The sequence below is a fragment of the Microcebus murinus genome, chromosome 4 (assembly GCF_040939455.1).
Source record: "Microcebus murinus isolate Inina chromosome 4, M.murinus_Inina_mat1.0, whole genome shotgun sequence".
In the NCBI taxonomy this organism is placed as follows: Eukaryota; Metazoa; Chordata; class Mammalia; order Primates; family Cheirogaleidae; genus Microcebus; species Microcebus murinus.
In genome coordinates, this window is record NC_134107.1 from 14795019 (window position 1) to 14822872 (window position 27854).

Consider the following 27854-nt stretch of genomic DNA (forward strand, 5'->3'; position numbering starts at 1 on the left):
GGATCGGGGGGCAGGATGCCGGCGCCGCGCGCCCCGGGGGAGCCCCGAGTGCCCGGGGAGCGCCGGCCACTGCTGGCGCGCGCTGCTCGGGGCCCGCGCGGGTGGCGGCGGGCGGCGGGCGCCGCGATCTTGCTGGTGCAGATGCTGGAGCGCGCAGCCTTCTTCGGCGTCTCGGCCAACCTCGTGCTCTACCTCAACAGCGCCGACTTCAACTGGGCCGGCGAGCAGGCGTCGCGCGCCGCGCTCCTCTTCCTGGGCGCGTCCTACCTGCTGGCGCCCGTGGGCGGCTGGCTGGCCGACGTGTACCTGGGCCGCTACCGCGCCGTGGTGCTCAGCCTGCTGCTCTACCTGGCCGCCTCGGGCCTGCTGCCCGCCACGGCCTTCCCCGACGGCCGCCGCTCCTTCTGCGGCGAGATGCCCGAGTCGCCGCTGGGGCCCGCCTGCCCCTCGCCCGACTGCGGGCGCAACTCGCCCAGCCCCTACTGCGCGCCCACCCTCTACGCCGGGCTGCTGCTGCTCGCCCTGGCCGCCAGCTCGGTCCGGAGCAACCTCACCTCTTTCGGTGCTGACCAGGTGAGTGGCACGAGGCCCGCCCCGACAGGAGGCCCAGGCGTGTGAAGGGAAAGCAGTGGGCCTGGGCTGACAGCCAGGAGGCAGGCGGTGGTGACCTCGGACAAACCACTTCCCCTCTCTGCTCCCGGTTTCCTTGTTTGAAAGAAGAGGGGTGCAAGCCCTGACAAAACCGATGGCAACAGCAATGGGAATAACTATAGTCGGCCTTCTTAGAGCTACACCCCAGGCCCCGTATGCCAGCCCTAAACACTTGTACCATTTTAACTCATTTAATCCTCTTCACTACCAGTGAGATGGGTAGTATTGTGCCCATTTTACAGAGAAGGACACTGAGGTTTCGTGGCATTAATCAACTTGTCCAAGGTGACATGGAGGGCCCACTATGAGCGCCATGTCTGTGTGTTATAGGGTTTGGGGAGCAGGGCAGGAGCAAGCCAGCCTCTTCCTACCAGCAGTGCCGGAGGTTGTCGGGTAGACTTGTTCAGATCCCAGCCATGCCCCTCACTAACTGGGGACTCTTGGGCAAGCACCTCAACCCCTAAGCCTCTCTCCCTTGGACAGAGGGTGGCACGTAGGAGAAATTCAATAAATATTTGCTAAGTGAATGAGTAAATGCCTAACAACATGGTTGTATTTTGATAGCTCTACTCAGCAGGCTATTAGACAATAATTTAGACTAATGTGTGATATTATTAAAACAAACCACATACGGTGTCAATGAGCAGAAGCAGGATGCAGAACTGCGTACAGATATGAGTACAGCCACGTGAAAAGGCTGGGTGTCAGCCAGAGCGGAGAAACTGAAGCAAGATTGTAACGCTAGTATGGCCAGGCCACTGGGCTTAAGCGCACTTCTTCGCTCATTGACTCTGTTTTTCAAATATTCTTTAATTGCAGGTAGTACGCTCATAAAGGGGACATTTTTAAAAGGATCATTTCATCCAGCAGCATCCACAGTCCAGCAGTGAGCACAGTTTCCAGTGTCCTTGCAGAGGGGTCCCTGGTCCAGCCTGTTTAGATTCCTTTGACAAGGGGGGGGGGCTCTGTGCCTCCAGGACAGCTCTGGCCATTTCTTATCCACTGTTGACCTTCCCTCGGACCAGGAGACCCTAATACTTTCCAGTAGGAATCTCCCATCTTCCCTTAATTCTGGTCTCTCGTTGACATCCCACTAGTGAGTGCCCCCACCCCAGGTGCCCTTAACCTGTGCACCTGTGCCCTTGACCCCACTGACCTCCCGAGGGCCTCAGCCTTCCCGCGCCCACTGTGGCAGAACTGGTCTCCCTGACCCTCCCACGGCATCCACAGTGACAGCAGCTCCAGTGTGTTCTTCCATTTCCTGAGCACGGACTTAGGCAGAGCAAGGCCGGGCTGGAAGGCTGCCTTAAAAATCAGGCCCTGAGCCCAGGATGATGCAGAAACACTGACATGGTTTGAGGCAGGGATGGACATCGCTGGATTTGAGTTCTTTAAAAATGGCTCTGGCTGCAGTGGAGAGAGTGGGCGGGCTAACAGGCATGGGTGCCCCAGAGCGGTGAGAAGGCTGCCGCAGGGGCAGTCGGGGAGGGAATGGCACCGTCTGGCAGCCAGCTCTACCCAGGAGCTGCGTGTTCAGCACACTTGCTGATTTCAGGAAGGGCCATCCATCATTCTCTACAAAGTGTCTGCTCATTCTGGAAGAACTCATTTATATCCTGAATGGCTGCCTGGTCTTCCCCTTTAGAGTTGCAATTGTCATATCCATTTACTTCCAGTTAATAAATGGAAGTGGCTACTCATAATGGGACTTACTCAATTTTCCGCTTGAAGGTCCAGTGCCAGGGTTCTCAGCTGACATGCCCTTCCCTCCCGATCGCCAAGAGGACCCCTCAAAATCCCCACAGCAATGCAGTTTTAAGCACATCCATATGGATTATAGTTTTACATTTGGAAAAGGAAAAAAAATGCTTATCTTTTTCCCAACGTAACTACAGAAAGTAAAGCTTGACACAGTCTTCATAAGTAGTGGAAATAGGTATCGCCGGATGAAAGACAGTAATGGATTCTGAGATTTGGGGGTGATTGAAAGGGTGACAGGTTTAACAATGGAGAGAATCTTTTATTTTGCTCCATTGAGGTGACCCTTGGCCTTCACTGCTTTCTAAAAATGTGGATGCCAGGGCCTTGCCCCCCAGACCTCTGAGTCAGAATCTAGAACCAGGGCCTGGGAGAGGTGGGGCGGCCCATGCTGTTGACCGGAAACCAGCAGACCAGAAAGGGGCCTGGGGCCTGACTGTTGTGGATTGATCCAAATCCTGGGTAAAGAATTTCAGCCCATCTGCCCTTGCTGGGGGGCCTGAACATATTTTTTCCATATGGCAGAGGGAGGCCAAATAGAGGGAGAAGGGGTGGGTCCAAATAGAGTACTCTGATTGCATCTCCAAACCACAGAGGACACTCTCAATTGGACTTCTAATGGTTCTTTCAGTAATATGCGTACATCACATTTAATATTCTGGAACAGAACTGAGATCTTTATTGGCTTTCTTTTATTATAAGAGTAATCCATAGTGTAGGTTACTCAGTCAAAGACAAAGGGATGAATCAACCAGAAATGAACATCAGAGATATTCTCTGGGTGAGAATATCTGGGTGACATCAGAGTGGCATCAAAGATATCGATTGCATGCACTCCTCAGTGACAATAAAAAAGCAATGTGTCCTGGCTATGCAAAAGCAGCTGTGCCAAAATGCCCTGATAGTTAACAAGTGACTCCCCAAGGGAAAGGCTTATTCATTCATTCAACAAATATTTATTGTCTATTTAGTGATCAGAGACTAGGGAAGTGCAAGAATGCCCACTTGCTGACACATGAAGTGTCCCCCTCCCTGTGGAAGGGAGGGGTGTGGGTACAGAGGGCGCCCCTGGGCCTCCTTGGGCCTCACTCTCTCCCCTTCCTGGCTGGCAGGTGCTGGACCTCGGCCGCAATGCCACCCGCCGCTTCTTCAACTGGTTTTATTGGAGCATCAACTTGGGCGCTGTGCTGTCGCTGCTGGTGGTGGCTTTTATCCAGCAGAACATCAGCTTCCTGCTGGGCTACAGCATCCCTGTGGCCTGTGTGGGCCTGGCGTTCTTCATCTTCCTCTTTGCCACCCCCATCTTCATCACCAAGCCCCCCATGGGCAGCCAAGTGTCCTCTATGCTTAAGCTTGCTCTCCAAAACTGCTGTCCCCGGCTGTGGCAACGGCACTCTTCCAGGTGAGCAGGGGGCTCTGGGTGACGGGAGCCTCCAATCCTGGAGCAGTGCATCCTTCTCCTGGGGAGGCGAGGTCCAGACTGCAAGGTTCTGGTTCAGCTAGGTCCAGAGACAGCCCTTTTTGATGATCTGCTCTCCCGTGGGCCAGAGCTTTGACTGAGGATGGCAGTGGAGGTCAAGGTGGCGGTGGTGCTGGTGGCATTATTGGTGACACCCTAAGTATAGAAAGTGTGAAGATTCGGCCGGGCGTGGTGGCTCACGCCTGTAATCCTAGCACTCTGGGAGGCCGAGTCAGGCGGATTGCTCGAGGTCAGGAGTTCAAAACCAGCCTGAGCAAGAGCAAGACCCCGTCTCTACTATAAATAGAAAGAAATTAATTGGCCAACTGATATATATATAGAAAAAATTAGCCGGGCATGGTGGCGCATGCCTGTAGTCACAGCTATTCAGGAGGCTGAGGCAGCAGGATCACTTGAGCCCAGGAGTTTGAGGTTGCTGTGAGCTAGGCTGACGCCATGGCACTCACTGTAGCCTGGGCAACAAAGCAAGACTCTGTCTCAAAAAAAAAAAAAAAAAAAGAAAGTGTGAGGATGGTCATGGTCTTGACAGTGAAGATGGTGATAAGGATGAAGATGATGGTGTTGGTCCCTAAAGTGAAGACAAACACTGGTAACGGGGATGACCATGGCAGTAGAGGTGGTGTGCTGGGATCTAATATGAATCATGCTATGCTGCCCTGTTATTAAGTGTAACAGAGTCTTGGGAACATCCAAGGGGGGAGATTCTAAATGGCCTTGCATGAGTACAGTGGCTTCCTTTTGCCCTCTCCTTCTGAGATAATTGATTACTTATTCTACACAAATCTGTCCCCCGACCGTGGAGCCAGTTACAGCTCCTGTCAGTAGGCTCTAGATGAAAAAGCTGAAGAACATGCTTCTCCCAATCTGGTATATTGCTGGATGGTCTGTGAGTATAGTCAGCAGGTGCCAAGAAGTGGTGGTCTTGATTATCTATCGCTGCTTAACAAACCGTGCCAGAACTTAGTGGCTTAAACAACAATCTTTTCATCCCCTCTCCCAGTTCTGAGGATGACTGGGCTCAGCAGGGAAGTTCTTCTGCTCCTCATGATGTCACCTGGGCTGTGGTCATTTGAGAGCCAGAAGGGCTAGAACATCTAAGTCAGCTCACTTATGTGGCTGGCTGTCAATGTGGGCTGTCAGCTGGGCCTGAAACTAGGGCACCTTGCTTCCCCTTCATGTGACCTTGCCACGTGGCTTGAGCTTCTTACAGCTTAGTGTCTGGGTTGCGAGAGGAGGGAGCATTCCAAGAATGAATGTTCCAGAGGGAGGAAAGCAGAAGGGGTGGGTCTTCTTGAGGCCTTTACGAGGCTTAGAAGTCCCAGAGCAGCACTTCTGCCTCATTCTGTTGGTCAAAGCAGCCATAGGGCTGGGTCAGAGTCAGTGGCAGGGAAATAACTTGCACCAGTTGGTGGCAGAATGGCAGCACCTACTGGCAGGGAAGCAGTTGACGGTGGCTGTCTTTGAAGATGACCATGCTGCTCTTGTCCTTTCTGGAATCTCAAAGGATAGTGCAAGACTCTTGGACAGGAAGGGGTCAGAAAACTTTCAGGACAAAGGGCAAAGGTGAAGTCTGTAGCAGCAGTAGATCTCCTAGTCCCATGTCCTAGTGCCGCTCTCCCCCCTCCCTGCCTCTCCACTCCCTACTGTCTCGTGTAGGGAGAGGGTTATGATGTTGACTGTTGAGGAGGATGGACTTGGGGACAGCAAGAAGGGGAATTCTGGTGTATTGAATCTGTGACAGCCTCTGTCTCTGAGTCAGGCTTGGACTGGGACTCCCCTGGTTGCCGTGGCAAATTGATGCTACGAGCAGAAATATCCCTTAAGCCTCTGCTGGCCACCGTCTGTGGTCTCACTTCCCCCAGGTGACAGTAATGGAAACTCAGTGGAGAGGGTGCTGTGGTGATAGCTTGAAGGTCACCTTTCTAAAGGTGGTGATAGTAGGGATGCTGGCCTGGGTGACAGTGACAATGGTGGCAAAGGTGATGGGAACAGTGGGGTGGAGGGATGAGGGTGGTGGTCTCCAAGATGGTGGCTGTGAGGAGTTCCGATACTGGGAGGAGGACTAAATTAGGGGACACTGGTGGAGGTGAGAACGGTGGCCCTGGTGGTGGGATGGTGACGGCTGCCTTTTATCTTCTGCCCCTGTGGGCCTACAGAGACCCTCAAGGCGCCCACCTGCTGCCTGACCAGGGATCTCCCCAGCCTAGGCCATCCCCCCAAGAGGACATTGCCAACTTCCAGGTGCTGGTGAAAATCTTGCCCGTCATGGTGACCCTGGTGCCCTACTGGATGGTGTACTTCCAGGTGAGCGCCCCTGCCCTGTTGCCCTGGGGGGCCTGGCTCCCCAACTTGCCTCACTGGCCTCAGCTCACATCACAGAAGCCCGGGGGCCTGTGGGAAGGGGGTAAGGTGGGTACAAAGTGAGCTGCTGTTACATGCCAGCTGGCGTGGGGCCTGGGACAAAGCCATCCCGATAATTAAACTCCCTTGGGTCATACAGCAGGAGGGATTCTGGAGATAGGCCCGAGGCCCAGCTCCCTGAATAAGTCATCCATCTCTCTGGGCCTCAGTTTCCCCATGTGTACAATGGGTGGCTTGCACAAGAGGCTCTTCCAGCTCTGCAGCATTTGGGTCCTCTGAGTTGGTAGCTGTGGCCCAGAAAGGGTGTGCCGGTCACACAAAGCCCCACAGCAGGTCAGGGGAAAGCTCAGTGTGTAGAATACTTTGCAACAGCGGTTCTCCAACCTGGCTGTGCCTCAGAATCACCTGCAGAGCTTTTAAAAAATACAGATTCTTTTTTTTTTTTAATAAGTGACAGAAATTTATTTTCTCATAGTCCTAGACTGATAGTCTAAAATCAGGGTGCCAGCATGGTTGGGTTCTGGTGAGGACTCTCTTTCTCACTTGCAGACGGCCACCACCTCACTGTGTGCCCACTGACTTCCCTGCGTGTGTACATGGGAGAGGGAGAGAGAGAACTGGAGAACTCTCTGTTGCCTCTTTTTACAAAGGGCACTAATCCCACCAGAAGGGCCCCACCTTCATAACCTAATCTAAACCTGATCATCTCCCAAAGGACCCGTCTTCAAATATTATCACGTTGGGGGTTAGTGGATCAACATATGAATCAGAAGAGGGGAGCATAATTTAGTCCATAGCAACAGGGTACCAGAGAGAAAATAAGGAGAAGCCACAAGATTATAAAGAAACTGGAAGGCAAACAAGATCGTGGGGCCTGAAATCTGTTTGTAAAAAATTAGAGGAGCAAATCAGGAAAATCTCCTTAGCCAACATGAACAAAAGTCTACTAAAAGTTGGGATGCCAGTATTCAATCGGAAGACTTTTCACTTTGCGGGGAGTATCATATAACACAACTCTCCTAAGTTACTTCAAACTCTAAGAACTGCCTTAACTAGTGATATCATGGGGGCATTTTTAGGGAAAGGAATTATGTTGTTGGCAATAGCAAGTAAAATGGGATCTAACTACGAAAATAACAAAGCAAGCCATATATTAATTTAGTAGAAGCAGGAGGTTGGGAACAAAAGGCGAGTTACAATAGACCCCTCCAGATCCTTTTACTCTAACCTTCAAATCTCTGGATAGTTGTAAGGGTAGACTGGAGTTCATACTGTGTGTTCAATAGTATATATTTGTCTTCTAAAAGGCATGGAATTTGGTTGACATTTGGATTGAACATATTTTTGTTGAGCATCTACTGTTTTCTTAGTACAGTGTATTAGACCTAGTGAGTAACAACCAAATGCAAATGTCACTTAAGTCTGTGACTATTTCAGCAATATAAAGACAAAAGAGGCCGGGCGCTGTGGCTCACGCCTGTAATCCTAGCTCTTGGGAGGCCGGGCGGATTGCTCAAGGTCAGGAGTTCAAAACCAGCCTGAGCAAGAGCGAGACCCCGTCTCTACTATAAATAGAAAGAAATTAATTGGCCAACTGATATATATATATAAAAAATTAGCCGGGCATGGTGGCGCATGCCTGTAGTCCCAGCTACTCGGGAGGCTGAGGCAGGAGGATCACTTGAGCCCAGGAGTTTGAGGTTGCTGTGAGCTAGGCTGACGCCACGGCATTCACTCTAGCCTGGACAACAAAGTGAGACTCTGTCTCAAAAAAAAAAAAAATACAAGGATGTTCTTGTATGTAAACAAAAAAATAAAAAAAAAAAAAAAGACAAAAGAGCTTATTATAACTGCATTATAATAGGTACATTAGTTTCCTAGGGTTGCCATAACAAAATACCCCATACTGGCTGGCTTAACCAATAGAAGTCTATTGTCTCACAGTTCTGGAGGCTGGGCTGTAAGAGAAGGATCTGTTCGAGGTCTCTTACTATGGCTTGTCAATGGCAGTCTCCTCTATCTCTTTACATCATTTTTTTTTTTTTTTTGAGACAGAGTCTCACTTTGTTGCCCAGGCTAGAGTGAGTGCCATGACGTCAGCCTAGCTCACAGCAACCTCAAACTCCTGGGCTCAAGTGATCCTCCTTCCTCAGCCTCCCAAGAAGCTGGGACTACAGGCATGCGCCACCATGCCCGGCTAATTTTTTGTATACATATATTAGTTGGCCAATTAATTTCTTTCTATTTATAGTAGAGATGGGGTCTCGCTCTTGCTCAGGCTGGTTTCAAACTCCTGACTTCAAGAAATCTGCCAGCCTTGGCCTCCCAGAGTGCTAGGATTACAGGCGTGAGCCACCTCGCCCTGCCATCATTTTCCCTTTATACATGTCTATCTCTGTGTTCAAGTTTTCCCTTGATGAGGACACCAATCCCTATGACCTTATGACATTTTAACTTGACTACCCTAGGAAATACCTTCTTTTCAATTAAGATCACATTCTGAGATACTGGGAGTTAGGACTTCAACATACCTTTTTGGGGAGACACATTTCAACTCGTAACAGCTGTTTAAAAATGTGACTTCAGAAAATCAGTATTAAAAATGCAGATTTTCCTCTGGGAGGCCGAGGCAGGCAGATTGCTCAAGGTCAGGAGTTCAAAACCAGCCTGATCAAGACCTCGTCTCTACTATAAATAAAAAAGAAATTAATTGGCCAACTAATATACATAGAAAAAATTAGCCGGGCATGGTGGTGCATGCCTGTAGTCCCAGCTACTAGGGAGGCTGAGGCAGAAGGATCACTTGAGCCCAGGAGTTTGAGGTTGCTGTGAGCTAGGCTGACGCCATGGCACTCACTCTAGCCTGGCAACAAAGTGAGACTCTGTCTCAAAAAAAAAAAAAAAAAAAAAAAATGCAGATTTTCAAGTCCCATCCCAGGCTACTGAATCTGAATTGCTGGGGAAGTCTCCAGCTTAATAAACTTCTCAGATGGTACTGACACTCTGGTTTGAGAACTGCTGCCTCCCACCCACCATGCCGCCTCCCAAGGGGAAGGCTAGTGGTGTGCATGTGTGTGTGTGCATGCATGCATGCGTGTGTATGTGTGTGTGTGTGTGTATGTATGTAGTGTGGGCAGCAGCCTAACCCAGCCCCTAAACCCCAGGCCATAAGGTCATTCCCTCCCACACCCCTCCATAGGAACGTTTGTTGGAGTTCCTGCCTGCTAGGTAGGGGTGGCACAGAGTGTCCCTGATGAGACTGGGACGTGGGGGGTGTCCATGGCTGACTCTGAGGCATCCCCGTCAGAATACTGACATCTTCCATACCACTTGGTACAGGGCTGTTCCCTGAGTGACCCAAGCACCCTCCCCTGCCCTGGCCCCTCCGGATTCTCCTGGAGCCACCCCCGGCCCCCGTTATTCAGCAACTAAAGGGGCAATGCCTGGGGTGGCAGGGGCCCTGCTCCTGTGGCCGTGTGCAGGCCTCCTGGCGGGTCTGTGTCTGTGCAGCCCCTGTGTCAGCCTGGGGGACCCAGCTTGGCTTCAGTGTCAGATGAGAACTCCCTGTGGGGACAGCCATGCCATTATCTTCCCCATGTCAACAAACATTTATCCACGCTTACTCTGTGCCAGGCCCTGGAGACACAGATGTGAGTCAGACCAAGGCTGGCTACCAAGGCGGAAGGAGGATGGGAAGGTGACTTTCCCCCTGAGGCCAGGAGAGGGGACAGCTGCCCAGCTGCCCTGTGCCGCTGCTGGGAGTGCCCGCCTGGGCGCCGGGAGCCTGCGGGGCTGGAGGGGGCGGCCAGCCCTGCTCAGCCTCACGCCCGGCTCTCTTGGCAGATGCAGTCCACGTATGTCCTGCAAGGTCTCCACCTCCACATCCCGAACATTTTCCCGGCCGGCTCTGCCAACAGCTCCGTGGCCCTGGGAGCCCAGCGCAGCAGCTACACGGTGAGAGACGAAGAGTGTGTTCAGCACCTGCTCAGCCCCGGCTGGGGGCCTCCTCTAAGGAGGAAATGGAGCTGCCCTCACACTCCCCTTCCCCAGCTGCAGGGCGACCTAGGATACAGGAAAAGCCCTGCAGCGCGGCCGGGGCAGGGGTTGTGCGACACCCAGGCATCCTGCCAACGTGCTCCACTGCTCAAAAGCACTCAGGCCAGCTTCACTCCCCGAAGCTGCTGCTCCGAAGCAGGCCTCGCTGCCCAATTTTGCACCCTGAGATCAAGCACACGCAGGTCCCATTCAACTCTATGTTCTTCCCTCTTTCTCTGGGACCCTTGAATACTTAGATCCCTGTCTTTCACCAGAACTTTCTCATTTTATGAGTCTCAGAGACTCATAAAATCAAAGATCTTCAAAGCTGGCAGGTAAATGACATATTTGCCATTATACTCCATTTCCTTGCCACGGCAGACATCACTAATCAATCATGACAGGTTTTCATGTTGATCCCATAAAGGTTCCAAGCATCCACTACCTATTGATAGAAGCTAGAACGCAAGAGGAACCTATGTGCCAACCCCAATTTAATCCCATCCCCTAGTTACACACTGGAGGAATGCGAGTTCCAGAGAGGGGAAGGAGCTGCCCCTAGGTCATGCAGGGACAGCCCGGCATCCGGGTCCCCTGGCTGCAGCCTTCCCTGCTACCGTACCTCTCTTGACTTCCGCCCAGATCCCGGAAGCCTGGCTCCTCCTGGCCAACGTAGTGGTGGTGCTGATCCTGGTCCCTCTGAAGGACCACTTGATCGACCCGCTGCTGCTGCGGTGCAAGCTGCTTCCCTCGGCTCTGCAGAAGATGGCGCTGGGGATGTTCTTTGGTTTTACCTCCGTCATCGTGGCAGGTGTGCAGCGGGTGCGGGGCAGGGGTCTGGTCTTTGTCTTTCTTCCATTTCGAAAGGATTTGAAGGCATTTGTAAAAAATAAAAGGGGGCAGGGCTCGGCTCAGCTAAAGAAGACTTTCCTGCTGTGGCACAACCCTGAACCCTTTTTGATCCTCAAGTCACTTAGGGTCTCTGAGCTGCATCTTTAAAACGGGGATTGCAGCCATTCGGACAGGGCCTGTCTCTGTCCTCAGGGAACCTAGTCTAACTTGGGGTGTCATGAGGATCAAAGGAGATGAAGTCTGTAAAGCACCTTTTAACATGCCTGGATCACAAGTAGGAACTCGAGAAAATTAAAGCTCAATAAACAGTATTATGTTGAAAGTATAGAAACCAAACTAGATTATTTTTCAGCTATGTGCTTTTAAGCATTTTGTCCTATTTCATCCTCACAATAATCCTGGGAATTTTATTCATGCTTCTTGCATAACAGAACTGGATCTCAGAGAAGTCAAGTGATTTGCCCAAGGTCACACAGCTAGCCAATGGTAGGGCCAGGGCTGGAACCCAAGTCCTCTAACTCCATGTCCAGCATTCAATCCTCTATTCTACTAGAGCATGGCTATTTTACAATTAATGAAAGGGAAGGAGATAAAATAGTTAAACTTGAAAGCCAGGTTAGAAACACAACAGCAATACTTGAGGTTACAGTAGAGAAGTCACGTGGTATCACAGAAAGTAGGCCAGCTTTGAAACCAGACATACTGGGGCTCAAACCCATCCATGCCTAATTATTAGCTGTGTGACTGTGGGCTGGCTGGTTGCTTAACCTAAGTGTCACCTCTTTCATTTGCAAGAATGCATACTTCAGTGCCTAGTATATAACAAGCCCTCAATTAATGACAGTTGTTATTGAGTGCAAAACCTAGCTCTGAGCTTCCTAGCAGCCAAGGCAAAAAGTGAGAAGTTGAGATGAAATCTTAACCCCTACCCCTTGGGCCAATATTCTTTTCCTTACCTGCTGCCCAGTCAGTCATTGGCTACTTAATGAGTACCCACAGAATACCAATCTCTGCTGTGGGCTAAGCCAGCAGTCCCCAACCAGGGACCTGTTTCATGGAAGAGAATTTTTCCATGGACCAGGGCACAGGGGGGCGGGGAGGGGTGGCTCGGTTTCAGGACGATTCAAGCACATTACATTTATTACGAACTTTATTTTTATTATTATTACATTTTTAATCTCCCTGTTGATGACAATCTGTATTTTCAGCAGCTCCCCAGGGCTAGCATCACCGCCTCAGCTCCATGTCAGATCATCAGGTATTAGATTCTCATGAGGAGCCGCAACCTAGATCCCACGTCTGCGCAGTTATGAGAATCTAATGCCGCCGCTGATCTGACAGGAGGCGGAGCTCTGGCGGAGATGCAAGCAATGGGGAGCGGCTATAAATACAGGCGAAGCTTTGCTTGCTCACCTGCCACTCACCTCCTGCTGTGCAGCCTGGTTGCCAACAGGCCACGAACCAGTAATGGTCCACGGCCAGAGAGTTGGGGACCACAGGGCTAAGCTGCCTGGGGTGGGCCTGGCTATAACCTCCCTCTTCTCCCCCACCAGGAGTCCTGGAGATGGAGCGCTTAAACTACGTCCACCACAACGAGACTGTGACCCAGCAGATTGGGGAGGTCCTGTACAATGCAGCACCACTGTCCATCTGGTGGCAGATCCCTCAGTACCTGCTCATCGGGATCAGTGAGATTTTTGCAAGCATCCCAGGTACCCTGGATCCCTTCCCCTGCTCTTGCACCAGTGATGGTGGTGCTTCCAAGTCAGGGAGCCCATGGGTGCAGCCTCCAGGGCTCATCTGCATGGAGGTGTTTCCTGAGCAGGGCTGCATTCACCAGTGGGGATTTATTGGTGCTTGGTTCATGCCAGCCACCTCGATCCACACTGGTGACCTGGAGGTGAGCAAGGCACTTCCCACTGTGTCTTTGCAGCTGCTGTGCCCTCCACCTTAGATTGAGGGTGAACTCCTGTTTCCCTTTCAATTGTGGTCGCAATACCAAGGACCCTGGGCAGAGGGCGTCCTCCCTTCCTGCCCTTTGTTCATCTCTATCACAGCACACAGCAGTCTGCGTCATACTAATGCATTTCTGTCTGTCCCCCTGGGGCTGGGACTAGAGAGCTGCAAGGCTGGGACAGAGGAACAAGGGCTTCCGTGCTGCAGGGCCCAGGGTTAGGCTGGGTGGGACATAAAGATAAACTGGGGGGAGAAAGTCATGCAAGCAATAAACCAGTGGAGTGCTGGAGAAGTGACCACAGACTGTGGTGGGGGCCACAGGCATGGCAGGGAGGGGCCAGGTGAGCAGGTGGGAGGAAGGGCCTCACAGGCAGAGGGAACAGCATAAGCGAAGACCCAAGCCTTGTGGGGAGCCTGGGGGACAGGGCTAGGGAGGCTTGGGGGTGGGAGTGGCATAGGGGATGGAGGTCTTGTGGGCTGAGCCAGGATCTTGGAATTTCTCCTGGGGGCGACAGCACCCCCACACCACCTCCACTCTCTGAGGGGCTTTGGCAGGGAAAGGACTTCATCAGAGATGCTTTAGACAGACCCATCTGGCTGCACGAGGAAGGCGGTGTCAGGACAGTTTAAGAGACATTTGCAGGGGCCGGCAGAAAGTGACCAGGGCTGGGGTTTGACCCAGGGCAGAGTGGGGACAGAGAGGAGGACCTACATTTAGAGCAGATTTCAGAGGCTGAATCAAAATGATTTGGCAATGACAGTGCAGGTGGGCAGAGGGTGGGGGACAGAGGGAGGGTGCACATGGTGCTGGCTTGGAGGTGCTGTGGCTGAGATGGGAAACCCAGGAGGGGAGGAGGGGAGCCAGAGCTCTTGCGGCAATGCAGGGAGTGTCCAGGTGGAGCAGTTCAGCCAGGTGATGAGCAGGGTAGAGGGGAAGGTGTCACTGGTGCTGAGGTGGGGGTGGCCCAGGCCTGTCCTCTGCTCTTCCACCAGCCCCTGTGGGCCTCCCACCCCCCTCTCCACAGGCCTGGAGTTCGCCTACTCAGAGGCCCCGCGCTCCATGCAGGGCGCGATCATGGGCATCTTCTTCTTCCTGTCTGGGGTGGGCTCGCTGTTGGGCTCCAGCCTCGTGGCACTGCTGTCCTTGCCGGGCGGCTGGATGCACTGCCCCAAGGACTTCGGTGAGTGTGGGGGCCTCCCCAGGAGTGGGACACAGGTGGGGGAGGCTTAGAAAGTCAGTGGCAACTGCTAAGTTCCAGGCAGAACGCAGTAGAGGGCTACACTCGGGAAAATGGGGTTCTAGCCCAGACTTGGCCAGTCATATAACATGACCTCCCTCCTTGGGTCTCAGTTTCCCCAACTGTCAAAAAGGAAACTGAACTCAGGGGAATTGCTGCCATTCTGGCTGAAAGGTCTCCTTTCTCGTGGTATTTGAGTTTCAAGCCCCCTTACGAATAGCTAGCTACAGGGGAGCTGCAGACACCCCGGGAGACTCTCAGGGAGCCAGTCGCTAGAGGGGTATCTACCAGCCGCTTCAGAGCCCACCCACTGCCCACATGGCTCAGCTGCCAGGCCCAGGGCCAGGGCACAGCAGGCAGAGGGTGGCAGACAGGGCATCCCTGCCCTGACCCGTCGCCCACCCGTCTTTCCCCAGGGAACATCAACAATTGCCGGATGGACCTCTACTTCTTCCTGCTAGCTGGCGTGCAGGCCGCCACGGCCCTCCTGTTTGTCTGGATCGCTGGTCGCTATGAGAAGAAGGCTCACGGCCCAGCCTCCCACGGCAGTTCCGGCAGGGACAGGGGCTGAACGTGTCCCGTCCCACCCCCTCGCTCCTCTCCTCAGACACAGACAGCAGCAGCTGTGGTTTCCTTCTCGGTTTATTCTGTACTCAACATTAGAATGCAACGGTTCCCATAAATAAGGGGCATGAGCCCTTCCTCATGACCATGGTCCATGACAAGGGGTGGGGTGGGGGGCCTGGGTGGGAGGCCTTGCAGAGGACCACACAGGGGACTTGAGTAACAAGCACCAGAGGACCCGCAGGAGGGGCAGGCTAGAGGCTCGCGGGGACCCCACGCTTGCTGCGCCAGGTGGGCTGGGGAGCGTCAGGAGCTGCCCCGGATCCTCTCCATGTAGTTACGAAGCTCCTCGGGGTCCTTCAGCCCCATGTCCTCACACACCCAGCGGATGTCCTCCTCGCCTGCCACCAGGATGGACTGCACGGCAGGGCCCCCCACGGGCTCCTCAGGCAGCTGGGCTGGAGGGGCTGGCGCGAACGTCACAAACTCTACACGCTTCCGCCGCCCCCCAGCTTCCTTTCGGGCCAGGGTGCTCGGGGAGCTGGAGGTGCCTCCAGGAGGGCAGGGGGCCTGGGTCGGGGCCTCCCCTGCTCCCCCACTCTCACAAGGGCAGCCCCCCTCCCCCTTGGGCGGGCCAGGGGACCGCCGGTCCAGCTGGCGGCTCAGTTCCTCCTGGTCGGTGCCCAGCCAGACCCAGTTGTGGGGCTGGGGCGAGGCGGGGTCGGGGGCGCTATCGGGAGGCTCTTTGCGCTGGTAGCGCAGCACGAAGACCACCCCGTTGACCAGGAAGATGAGGATGGCCACACAGAAGATTCCCAGCAGGGCGTACATGCCCAGCTCTAGGTCGGTGACACGCTGAGGGGCCGGGACCATCTCCTCCTCCTCCTCTTCCTCTTCCTCCTCTTCCCTGGCTTCTGCCTCCTCCTTCCTGGCCTCCTCCTCCTCAGCCCGCTCAAACTTGCCCCTCACACCCACGCCAGCCCCCGCACTGCCTGTCCCCCGCTGCTCACCACCTGTGCTGGCATCTGTGGCCGGCGGGCTCTGGGCAGGGCTGGATGGGAGGGCAGGGGCCGGAGTGGGGGCAGGGGGCAGCCCCAGCCAGGCAGTGCCAGAAGCCAGGGGCACACGGTGGCGGCCCCGGCGGCAGGGCTCGGGCGGGTGCAGAGCCACGTGCAGGGGCAGCCCCTCGGCGCCTGCCCCACTCACCACCACCCCGAGCTGGGCACCCTGCTCCTCGGCTGGCAGGACGGCACCAGGCTCCTCGGCCGAGACGGACAGTCCCAGGTCACGCTGGTCGTAGAGCTCAGCGGGGGCCAGGGTGTGGTCAGAGAAAGACAGCCACAGGGAGAGGGCCACCTCCTGTGGGGCACACAGACACAGGCAGAGACATGCGAGGGTACGCACGCATGCACATAGAGACCACTCCCACAGAGACAGGCCACATGGAGGAGAGACCAGAGAGAAAACAGAGACACAGGCAGATGGACAAAACACAGGGAGAGAGGGGATGTGTGTCAATCACCTGTCTGCCACTCAGCCCTGGGGTCTGAGTCATCGGGAGGGTCCTCAGGTAGAGCCATCTAATCAACCTCCCACTGCCACACTCCAGCCACTGCTTGATCACCTCCAGCCACAGAGCACTCACTACCTCACAGGGAAGTCAGTCCTCACTCTGAAAACCCTAAGGTAAGGGGTCGAGGTACCAGGGTCCCCTTCTTCCCATCCCCCTCTGCCATCAGCCCCCACCTGGAGATGTTGACCTCACCCCCCTGACCCCCAGCTGTCACCTGCTTTGGGGTTGGAAGGGCTGACTGTGCCCAGCATGTGGCTGTGACCTCCCCAGGGTGGGCAGTGCCCCGGCTCAGGGCCAATGAGATGCCCATCACTGGCTGCACCCGCAGTTCCAGCACCGAGACTTTGTCGTCCGTCACAGCCAGTGCCTGCTCCCCGAGAATGGAGTCAGACAGCGGGGAACGCACCTGAGGGTGGGAAGGAGCTGGAGGTGGGGGGCCTCCTACACAGCCCCCCACCCAAAGGGATCTGTCTTCTGCTCCCAGCATCCTCACAGGCTGCTCTCCACCCTTTGCACCCCAACTACATGGCCTGTACACACCTGAACCCCAATCCCACACGGAAGGACAGTTCCCTCCTCCCTCCAGACCTGGTACCCACACCCCAGCCCTTCATGACTAAAGGACTCCCCCCACTACGCGACACCCCGTTCTCACCCAATCCTGCTGTGCTCATGCCTAGACTGCACGCCTCCCTCCCCAGGCACACCCTGGGCGCCCCTACACTCTACACCCCTGCCCGTGACCATGCTGGGGGCACCTACACCCTTCCCAAGAGTCTGCTCTGCAGCGTCCCCTGCTGGCTCACCTCGATGGAGGTGACACCCGGCTCCCGGCCCACCAGGACGCGGCCGCCCTCCAGCGAGGCTACACGCGGGTCCAGCACATGGGCGTGCGGTGCCACGAGGTGGGACACGTCTAGCAGCCAGTCGGGGCCGAGCAGGTGGGTGAGGCGGCGGCTGCCGTCCAGCGGGTGGGCCGCGAAGGGGGCGAGGAAGCGCACCCCGGCGCGCTGGTACTGCAGGCGGCAGCCGCGGGCGCGCCGCTCCTCCTCCGCCGCCTCCGCCTCGGGCTCCGCCGGCCTGCGGGGCGGGGCGTCAGCGCAGGCCCCGCCCCCGCACGGGAGGGCCCCACCCCCACCGCCCTCCCTCCCTCCCAGGGTCCCGCCGGAGCACGCCTGCCCCCCTCCCCGAGGCTCGGTTCCTCAAACTGGGCGGCCAACCCCGCCCCTCTTGCTCCCACGGAACACTAGTGGAGACCCTCCCTTATGGGGAGGGGCCGCCTCAGCCGGGTCCTGGTGAGCCCATGCCCGGGGACAGTCAACATTTTCCCGGGCTCTGTGCCGTCCTAGGCTTTGCGGACACAGCAGTGACCAGAGCAGACGGAACCCTGCCCTCAGAGGCTTTCGTCCCCAGGGGAGGGGCGTGGGAAGGGTCGGCAGGCAACAGGCAGCATTAACCAGCACGTGACACAGATTAGAAGTGGCAGGTACTGTGGGGAGAAGTGAGGCCGGGAAGGACGAGGCCGCAGGTTCAAATGCCGGGGTCAGCGCTCGGGCGGCCAAGGGCAGGGATGGGCCGAAGGAACTGCAAGCACCTGGGCAGTCTTTCAGACCCCACTTGGCCCGTGGCTGTGTCCCCTGCGCGCCTCTCAGTCCCAGCGTGACTCTGCCAAGGCCTGCCTGCTCCCTCAGGCCTCCACTCACCCTTCGGCCGGGCCAGGGACCCTCCAGCCGCGGACCTGCTCCAGGGTGGTGTCGGTCAGCTCGATGCGCAGGGGCAGCAGCGGGGCCCACACGGTCAGCCGCAGCGAGGCGCGGAGCCGGCGCCACCAGAAGTCCACCCGCACGCCGCGACCTCCCCGGCTTTCCTTGCCAGCCACGAACACGGCATCGCAGGCCTCAGACACCTGTGCGAGGGAGGGCAGGGGGCTGAGCTAAGCCACAGGAGACTCGCAAGCCTGGGCCAAGGAGGGCAGCCCTGACCCCAGGCCACAGGAAGGGCTACAGCTGAAGTTCAGGGCTACAGCTGAAGTTCAGGTCTGCATTTCCGTGTAATGCACCCGTGGCGGGCTTGTTGGTTAAGCTACTGTCCTGAGTTTAAGAAGATTTTTCTGTGCCTCCAGGGTGCGCTCCCCATGGAAGAATTGGGCCATTCCTTGATCGCCCCTGGGGTCAGCTGGGGAAACTGGCTATTCACATACCACAGTGCCTTCCTCCTGGCAGAGCAGGGGTTTGAACCCATAACTTTGGCCCCTTATTTATGCTGGCCTCTGACATTGGTACTGGAGCCATTGGCAACCAGCCGTAGCTAAATAGGCAAAGTCGGTAGGCAAGGCAGACCTATCCACCCAAGGCCCTCACCCACCCGAGGATGTACATGTCAGCAAAGGGCTGCCACAAGTGGCAAAAGATACTGTCCCCATTCGGGTGGCTGGGATCTGTGTAAAGGCAGGCGCCACGCTTCCCCTCTTAGAACTTCGAGATGGAGAAAGTTGCCCTGCCCTTTTTTTTTTTTATAACCTCACAGTTTCGAATAATAATAATTACTTTTACCATTATATAATTATCACATTATGTTATTATTAAAACAGCAGTAGTAGCTGCTGTTGTTTCAGCTCTGCTGTCTACTGGAAACTTACTGTCTTAGGTGCTCTTAATTCTTACAACAACCCAGAGGTATACTCCCATTTTAAAGTTTAGGAAACTGAGGCTCAGAGAGGTCAAGAGACTTGCCTGTGATCACACAACTAATTGGTAGCAAAGACGTGTTTCGAACTAAAACTTCCTGATCCCAAAGTACATGCTGTTAAGTCTCCCAGGCCAGCTCATCTGCCAATGCAATAATGAACGTGAACGTGCCCATGGTGGGGGCTGCTGGGGTTATGCAGCTCCCACTGGACTCTGGAGAGGTGGCTGAGACAGAAGAAGTTGAAGGTGTGGTTCCTCCCATGAGGTTTCTGGTCATGAGAAGAAGCTGTGCTCTTGGGGACCCGCACGGGGAAGGAGGAGAGCCACGAGTGCGTGACTGTGCACACCAATGAACACTCGCACGGGCCGGGCGCCTGCCACTCACCTGCAGGACCTGTGTGTTGGCCGACTCGCAGCCGATGTGCTCTGTCAGCTCCACCAGGGCACCCCCGCTGTCCACGGTGACCAGGCGCACGGGGACACGTCGGGGCACTCCAGTCAGTGGTGCTGTATTCACCAGCTCCTCAGCCTGGGGGCGGAGGAGGAGCTCAGTCCCAAGCCTCTCCCCTCGGCTCGCGGGGCTCCTACGACTTGGCCCCAGCCTGGCCGGGCAGACACGGAGGCCCCCTTACCTTGGCCAGCGGGATGAGGGCTCTGATGTCCCGCTCCGACACCAGGATTTCCCACACCATTTTGTCTTTCTCTGCTTCGGGGGCCTGACCTGGGTACTCCAGCTGCCACGTGACGGGGCGAGTGACCGCCACGGCCCCACCCGTGCCATTCTCCACCACAAAGTCCACCCACAGGAACTCGGACAGTTCGAGGGGACTGCTGGCCAGAAGAGAGAGAAACTGAGTGCTTGCTGGCCTTCAGGCACGGCCCAAGCACTTCCTACGTTCACAGCTACGACTGTCCCCACTTTCCATGTGAGGAAACTGAGGTATAGAGGTTACATAACTCACCTAAGACCACATGGCATAAAGTGGCAGGGCCAGGATCTAAACGCAAGCATCTCAGCTGCACAGCCCAAGCTCTTACCCACTCTTGGCCTCTCCAAGACCCCTGCGGCCACCTCGCCACCTCCCAGCAGGTTGCTGGCTCCCCTGCCTGCCTGTGTCCCCTCTGCTATGATCTCCGCTTCCCACGGCCATGAGGTGGCAGAAAGCATTGAGGTCAATGCCACCAAGGAGGGAGATTCGCTTCCAAGACCTGGGTGATAACCCTCAGAGCTTCCTTGGATCAAAAACCTAAGTGCTGGCCGGGCGCGGTGGCTCACGCCTGTAATCCTAGCACTCTGGGAGGCCGAGGCGGGCGGATTGCTCAAGGTCAGGAGTTCGAAACCAGCCTGAGCAAGAGCGAGACCCCCGTCTCTACTATAAATAGAAACAAATTAATTGGCCAACTAATATATATAGAAAAAATTAGCCGGGCATGGTGGCGCATGCCTGTAGTCCCAGCTACTCGGGAGGCTGAGGCAGGAGGATGGCTTGAGCCCAGGAGTTTGAGGTTGCCATGAGCTAGCCTGATGCCACGGCACTCACTCTAGCCTGGGCAACAAAGTGAGACTCTGTCTCAAAAAAAAATAAAAAAATAAAAAACACCTAAGTGTTGGAAAGTGTCCCCGGAGCGTGATGTGCAGTACCTTATTTTATTTTCACAAACCCTAAGGGATACGTTATTATCCCCATTTTACAAGTGAGGAAACTGAGGCTTGGGTGGGGGGATGTTAACTGGCTGGCCCAAGGTTATTCATCCAAAAAGTGTCTGAACCAGGATTCAAACAGGGGCTGCAAAGTCTATGGCCTTGGCCCAGGCTGGGGGCACAAATAAAAAGAGATTGTAAGTGTTCCAGAGCTGCAGGTGGGCTGTGGGGGAATATTCATGGCCCAGAGGAAGGGCCCCAGTTGGTGGGGGCAGGGGGCAGGTAGTGGCTGTGAGGGCTGTAACTGGGTGGCCAGGATACGCTGGCACTACCTGGGATAAGACCCACAGACACCTGCCGTGCCTGGCACGGTGGCTGGCTCTGGGCAAACAGTGGGTGAACGAATGATATACCTGCTTTGTGCTGCTTTCTTTAGAAAGTCTGTTCTTTGGCCTGCTGACACAGTGATCTGAGGTAGCACATCAGCCCCCTTCCCTCGGGCCTCCACATCTGCCCACTAGCACTCTAGGACCGGCCCTCCCTCCTCTGCCTCCCAGGGGAGGGGAGCTGCCCACCTGGAGTCTGGCCCTGTGAGCCCGGCGCGGTGGCAGGTGATGAGGGTGGTGTGGTGCTTGGAGCCTTTGAAGCGGTCCAGCTTGACAGTCCAGAGGGTGGGTTGGGCTGGGCGGGCGGCTGTCACATGCAGCCCTTTCTTCACCTTGATCCTGGGGGAGAGGTTACAGGTCCACTTTGGCAAGGTAGACACTGAACTGTGGACTGGATCCGAGGCGGAAGACAAGGGGCCAAAGCCATCAGCCTCCTTCCTATCTGGTCTCCCTGGCTCCAGTCTGAATGTCCTCCTGGCCATCCTCCGATTCAGAAGGACCCCGCCTCAGCGCAGGTCACACTGTAAAGCTGTCCCCCACCTACAGACCACTGACAACTCCCCACGGCCCACAAGGTCAAGCCTTAGCCTGGCATTCGAGGCCCTCCAGGGTCTGGTCCAGTCTCGCCATCTCTCCACGCACTGCCTGCTTCAGCTACACAGTTTTCCCCACGCACGCACACACATTCCTCCCCACGCACGGCTCCACGCCTTTACCCAGGCTGTGCCTTCAGCCAGGTCTGCCCTTCCTCTTGGGATCTACTGATTCTTTAAGCCTCCAACAACTCGAATACCATTTCCCTTAGAAAGCTTTTGCAGCGGCAGGATGAATTCCCCCCTTACTGCACGCCCTGACCCAAGCCCCTGCAGCATTTTGAACCTTCATCAGAGCTCACACGCCCACGCGCCTGCCAATCCAGTTCACGCCCTGCCCTACTGGCGGTCCCTTACTGCCAAACGGGCACTGGCCCTTGCTCATGCGTGGATCTCCAGAGTGGGGACACAGGGCATGACATACTAAAGTGTCCAGCAGATCTGTTTAATGAGTGTGTGAGCGAGCGCAGGAGGGCGTGAGAGACAGGGAGACACACATAGATGGGACACGCACAAACCCACATACGGGAGAGACATGTCACACTCTGCAAATGCTTGTCAGGTGGATTGGGTAGGTGGGTAGGGGGCTGCTTTGGAGGAATTCCTGCAGAAAAGGACACAAAGAATGTGGGCCTTCCTATGTGGGGGAGAAGGTTCTATCCAAAGGTTAGGGACCTGTGGCGAGGGTGACAAGCAGGGAGAACGTGCAGATGAATGTGATTGGGGCACATTTCCCTCTCCGGGGCATTAGAGCAATAGCCCACCCCCCAGGCACCACATTTTCCAGTTCCTAAGCCCTTTCCTGATTCCCCTCCCTGGGCCAATGTTAGTCCCATTGGACAAAGAAATTCTAGAGAGGTGCCAGGGGGAGGGGAGGCTTCCTACTTCTGACTCCAAGTTCAGAGCTGTGCCGATAACAGGGTCCTGCCAGGGCAATTATACCTCTTTGCCCAGAATGGGTTTGGAGGACCCATGTTTTGCAGAAGTTAAAAATTCCAGCAAAGACCCCAAGAAAAGCAGGTACCCGCCCATAGTCTACCTGCAGAGGTTCCCACCCCACCCATGCCCAGGGGCACAGTGCTCACCGCAGGGTCAGGAGGCTGGCCGTGAAATTGTGCCGGAGCAGGAGGGTGGCACTGAAGACCTGGCCGGGCCTCACTGGCACATCGGGCACCCGCAGAGTCACGGCCTCATCCAGGGGGACCTCCTGGTACTGTGGAGGGTCTGCCGGGCGCAGCTCCACACCACCCACCGGCAGGGCCTGCTCCCCAGGGTCCTCCTCCCCGCCAGGGCCGCAGCCCCCAGGGCCCTCGGCCGCGGGCTCCAGCGTGTAGGCCAGCTCAGCCCGTGTGGTGGCGCCCTGCGAGAACCAGTGCGCGGGGAACTCCAGCTCCACCACACAGGCGCCCAGGGATGGCTAGAACACACAGAGGCTGTGGTTGGCACGGGAGATGGGGGAGGTGGGGCTTGGGGGAGGGGGAGGATTCCCAGCACCCATGGCAGGAAACCCAGCGCTGGAGGGATCCATTAACAAAAAGGGCCAGCACCAATCAGAAGGTGAAAAAAAAGGGGGGGGGGGCAGGGTGCCAGCATGGGCCAGAGACCTCTCTTCGGTCACACAGCAAACTAGCAACGTGGCTGGAAAGGTCTAGGTTTCAGAACACACCTGCAGACCACTCTTCTGCCCTTAGGAGAAGTCTCATGCCAAAGTGAGCAGATCCCAGCACTCCACCCAAACCGTGACCCAGGATTGCCCTGACTAGAACTCAGGCTTCTCCGCATCCTAAAGCTCAAGAACTGTCTCTTTCCCAAGGATTCCTGTGCTAGACTCTCAAATAGTGGAAGCAGCAATTATGAAAGTAATACTAACAATAATGCAAAAACACTGCCCAAGTGACTACCTGCTGTAGCTGTTCTTGTGTTCATCTTATTTATGCCTTACTCCCATTCCCTATGAAATAGGAATTGTTATTACCCCATTTTACAGATGAGGAAACTGAGTCTCAGAGAGATTAAGTTACTTGCCCAAGTCATACACGATGGGCCGAACTCCTAGGGGCCCTACATAACCTTTCACAGCACTGAAAGCTAGTAGGGCAGGAATGGAGTCAGGTGGCCGGTGACCTGCAAACTTCCCAGGAGTGGTGAGCCCTTTCCCCTCCACTATGGGACCACCCTTTGGCTGGCACAGCAGCAGCAGCAGCAGCAGGGCCAGCCTGGGCGGGGCCCGCCCACTCACCTGGAAGCGGCAGGCTCCGTGGGCAGTGCCTGCAGGGTGTGTGGCGTGCAGACGGGCACAGGGCAGGCTGCCAGGCCCCGGAGGCCAATCTTGCCCTTTGAGGTGGAAGAGGACCCTGGCATGGGGCTCTGCTGGAGTCACGGCCGCCTCCACTGAGACAGCCCGCACGTCCCACGGGACTGGCCGCTGGTGGGGCTCAGTGACCTGAGGAGGGACCACCTGGAGGGAGAATGAGAAGGCTTAACGAAGCAGGAGGTGAGGGGCAGCAAGATCTGGGAAGATAGGATGCCCGGGTTCCAATCCCAGCCTCAGTTTCCCCCTCTGGAAAATGGGGAGCACAGCTGGGGCTGGGGAAGGCCCTAGCCACACACAGCAGACCTCAGGCATTAAGTCCTGTTAGCCTGAGGGTGCCTGGTGCCCCTTCCTTACCTGCTGAGTGGCAAAAGGTGGGTAGGAGGCCCGGAGAAGTGGCTGGGCCCTGGGCCAGGGCTGCAGGAGCAGAAAGGTCTCAGATCGGGATCCCAGAGAGGAGTTGGCAGGTGGGTAGTGGCCCACCTGCTGCACACGGAAGTGCTCAGGAGCATCCAGGAGCTCCAGGGCTGCTGGCAGGTAGACAGGGTCCAGGGGGTTCTGGTCACAGTCCACTGAAGAGGGATAAGGGGTAGAGATGGTGACAGCTCCAGAGATGGCAGGGGCTGAACAGAGCTCCATCCTGGGGCACAGTGATGGTGGGCAGTGGAGGGAGAAAAGGGCTGTAAATGTCCTATGCCCCCAGGATGGCCTAGGAATCTCCCCATTTCACAGATGAGGTTAAGTGAGGCTGAAAGAGCCTCACACCGGTAGCACACAGCAAAACCAGGATTTGCACCTGAGTCCAGCATTGGATGCCAGATTCCCAGCCATCCCTCCTTCTACAGACATGGCCTTCTTCTCTCCAGCAGAGCCTTCTCAATGCCTCCCCTCCCCCATCTCTGCCCTCTACCTACTTGCCTGATATCAAGATATTTCTGGGGCATGACTCCCCCCAGATAGGTCCTATTCAGTAAATGATGATGACAAGGTGAGCTTTGTACAAAGTAGAGACCCTTTCTCTGCCCCTGGGACCTTGGCTAAACTTGGCTGGGCATCCACGCTCCCTCCTCCGTCACTGCCATGGCAACCCACACCATCTTTCCAAGCTTGTTCCCTTCGTCCCTGCACCCACTGGGTACTGGAGCACAAGAGGGGGGTGGGGGGATGCCAAAGAGGTCTGTGGAGCTAGTTGTGTGCCCTGGGGGTGGTGTGGGGGCCATGAGACTGGGGACATAGTCGAAATATTCAGTCACCAGAAAGATAAAGAACCACTAAGGCCATATTGGTTTGTACCATTAACCCTAATAATAACAATTAACGTGTTTTGAACACTCACTATACGCAGGTACTAGTTTAAACATTTTGTGTGTATTTAACTATTTTAATCTTTGTAGTAACTCTGCGAACCAGGTTCTGTTATGATACTACAGATCCCATTTTGTGGACATAGGAAATGAGGTGGAGAGGTGAGGGCACTTGCCCGTGGGCCCACAGCTGGAGAGCGGGCGAGCTGGGAGGTGAGCCCAGGTGTTAATCACTAGACAACCCTGCCTCTCTGTGGCCCCCCTCGTTCCCCCACCCTGCCCTGCAACAGTGCCCCCTGCCTGCTTCACTCCCAGGACTATGTGTCCCCTCCTCTGCCTGGTGGCACCTCCCTCCTCCTTCAAGGCCAAGAGTGAATTGCCTGAGGAGGAGAGTTGCCTCCCTCTCCAGGAAGCCCTCCTTGGTTATCTGCCCTCCCACCAGTCTCCTTAGTCTTTTGGAACCCCGGTTGCCTCCTGTGGATTAGTTATCTTCCTATCAACCCGGGGCCCTGTCTTACTCATCCTGGAGTTCCCCCAAGCTGGGAAGCTCTGTGCAGAGGACTTCCTGGGAGCCTGGAAACCTGAGTTTAAGTCCTAGCTCTGCCTCAAAACTTGGGTCAGGGCCGGGCATGGTGGCTCACACCTATAATCCTAGCACTCTGGGAGGCTGAGGCGGGCGGATTGCTCGAGGTCAGGAGTTCGAAACCAGCCTGAGCAAGAGCGAGACCCCATCTCTACTATAAATAGAAAGAAATTAATTGGTCAACTAATATATATATATAGAAAAAATTAGCCGGGCATGGTGGCGCATGCCTATTGTCCCAGCTACCTGGGAGGCTGAGGCAGGAGGATCGCTGGAACCCAGGAGTTCAAGGTTGCTGTGAGCTAGGCTGATGCCATGGCACTCACTCTAGCCTGGGCAACAAAGTGAGACTCTGTCTCAAAAAGAAAAATAAAAAAACTTGGGTCAGTCAGTAACATCTTGGAGCCCCAGTTTCATCACCGGTAGATGAGGCAGGAGCATTTAGCCACACCGAGGACAGGAGGGCTTTGTAAACTGTGGAGTGCTGTCTGAAGGAGGGATTACTGCTGCTGCATAATGGATGTGACAAGGCTTTCCTCCTCTCTCTGTGGGAGGGACCTCCCACCCGGTCCCTCAGGGTGGGAGCAGGTGGCTGAAAGCGGCCCCATAGCAGGACTGGGGGTGGAGTGGGGGGATCGGTTTCAACCTCCTTCCAGCCCTCCCCAACAAGGAGCAAGTGTCTGAGAAACTCCCACTGACCCCCTTCCCTCCCAGCCCCAAGCCAACAGGTGAGCGACTACTGCTCCCTGGGGGTAGCGCCTGGCCTCCTGCTACTCCGTCGCCTCCATAATTACAAGATGCTCTTAGCCGGACTCCCACGGACTCCATCACCGGACCTCAGCTACCCCGGTGGTGGTAGGAGAGTAGAAAACGCCCCACTCTTCTGTGGCATCATTCACCCTGCAACCACAGCCTGGCTCCCCAGCCCAAGCCAAAGGCCCCCTCCCCTTCCCCCAGGGACGGAGCCTCACAGGGACTCAAGAAGGCAAGGAGGGGGGCCATCCCTGGAGACTCCAGAGCAGAGAGCCCCGGGGCGGGGGCAGGGGGCTGCATATCCCCCAGGTCCCAGGCAAAGAGGCTGCTTTCCATTCCCGCGGGGGTGGCTTGGTTGTGGGGGAGGCTAGGAGCCCCGAGAGTGCAGCCCTATAGACCTCAGGTTAGAGTGGTGGGTGACGCCGGAGTGCCTGGGACAGGGCAGCCGGGTTAGATGCTCCGGCCGAGGGGAGGCTTGCAGAAGGCGCGGGGACGCGGACAGGATGGTGGCGGAGCCCCCGCGCCGGGCTGCTCCTGGCTCCGGAAGGAGCAGCCGGGCCGTGCAAGGCGAAGGAAGCCACGGGGGCGGGCGGCTGGGGGCAGGTCCCCGGGGCAAGACCTCTCCTGCCGTCAGGGCGCGCTGCGGGGCGACCCGGCTCAGGGTTTAGTCCGAGAACCCGCGGCTCCCGGGCACGCCTCGCACCCCGCTCGGCCCAGCCCGCGCCCCGCGCCCCGCCCCGCCCCTCCCGCTGACCTCTCACGACGTCCAGGGCGAGGGCCACCAGGAGGCAGAGCCAGGCGCCGCGGGGCCCCCGGGGGGCCACTGCCGCGCGCCCCGCCATCCGGGCGCACATCCTTCCCACGGAAGGCGGGGACGAGGCGGGGCGGCTCAGGTGGCCGCGCTCCGGCCCGGCATCTCCCGCGCCGCTCCGCGCCGGCCCGACCCGGCGGCTGGGTCCCCGCCGCCGCCGCCCGCGGCCGCAGTTCCCAGACAATGGAGCGCGAGCCGCGGACGGGAGGGAGCGAATCGCAGCACATGGGCTGCCCCTCCGCCCCGCCGGGTCCTAGTGCCCTCCGGATCCCCAGCACGAGAGCGCCCCGGTGCCTGAGGTCGGGAAGAAGGCGCT

General features: G+C 56.2%; 2 protein-coding genes and 1 long non-coding RNA gene across 5 annotated transcripts; 2 read left to right on the forward strand and 1 right to left on the reverse strand.

The window, feature by feature from the left end:
* On the forward strand, positions 1-15040 carry SLC15A3 (solute carrier family 15 member 3). Its single transcript, XM_012778341.3, has 8 exons — positions 1-573; positions 3522-3811; positions 6046-6193; positions 10094-10204; positions 10928-11096; positions 12691-12849; positions 14119-14274; positions 14748-15040. Exons 1-8 carry the CDS (start codon positions 16-18, stop codon positions 14900-14902), a joined length of 1746 nt encoding a protein of 581 aa, XP_012633795.2. The 5' UTR covers positions 1-15; the 3' UTR covers positions 14903-15040.
* On the reverse strand, positions 14956-27735 carry TMEM132A (transmembrane protein 132A). 3 transcript variants are annotated; one of them, XM_012778339.3, is made up of 11 exons: positions 27482-27735; positions 24445-24659; positions 24016-24234; positions 22862-23193; positions 21373-21522; positions 19788-19983; positions 19541-19684; positions 18172-18374; positions 17275-17548; positions 16683-16874; positions 14956-16254 (listed from the first exon to the last, which is right to left on the reverse strand). In XM_012778339.3, exons 1-11 carry the CDS (start codon positions 27579-27581, stop codon positions 15202-15204), a joined length of 3078 nt encoding a protein of 1025 aa, XP_012633793.2. In that variant the 5' UTR covers positions 27582-27735; the 3' UTR covers positions 14956-15201. The 3 variants fall into 3 exon arrangements, with proteins under 3 accessions (XP_012633793.2, XP_012633792.2, XP_012633794.2); XM_012778338.3 differs by having other exon boundaries at positions 19788-19986; XM_012778340.3 differs by lacking the exon at positions 16683-16874 and having other exon boundaries at positions 19788-19986.
* Positions 17521-20779, forward strand: LOC142870587 (uncharacterized). Its single transcript, XR_012918928.1, has 2 exons — positions 17521-17954; positions 18160-20779. It is a non-coding gene; the product is annotated as an uncharacterized LOC142870587 (long non-coding RNA).
* Positions 27736-27854: the final 119 nt, after the last annotated feature.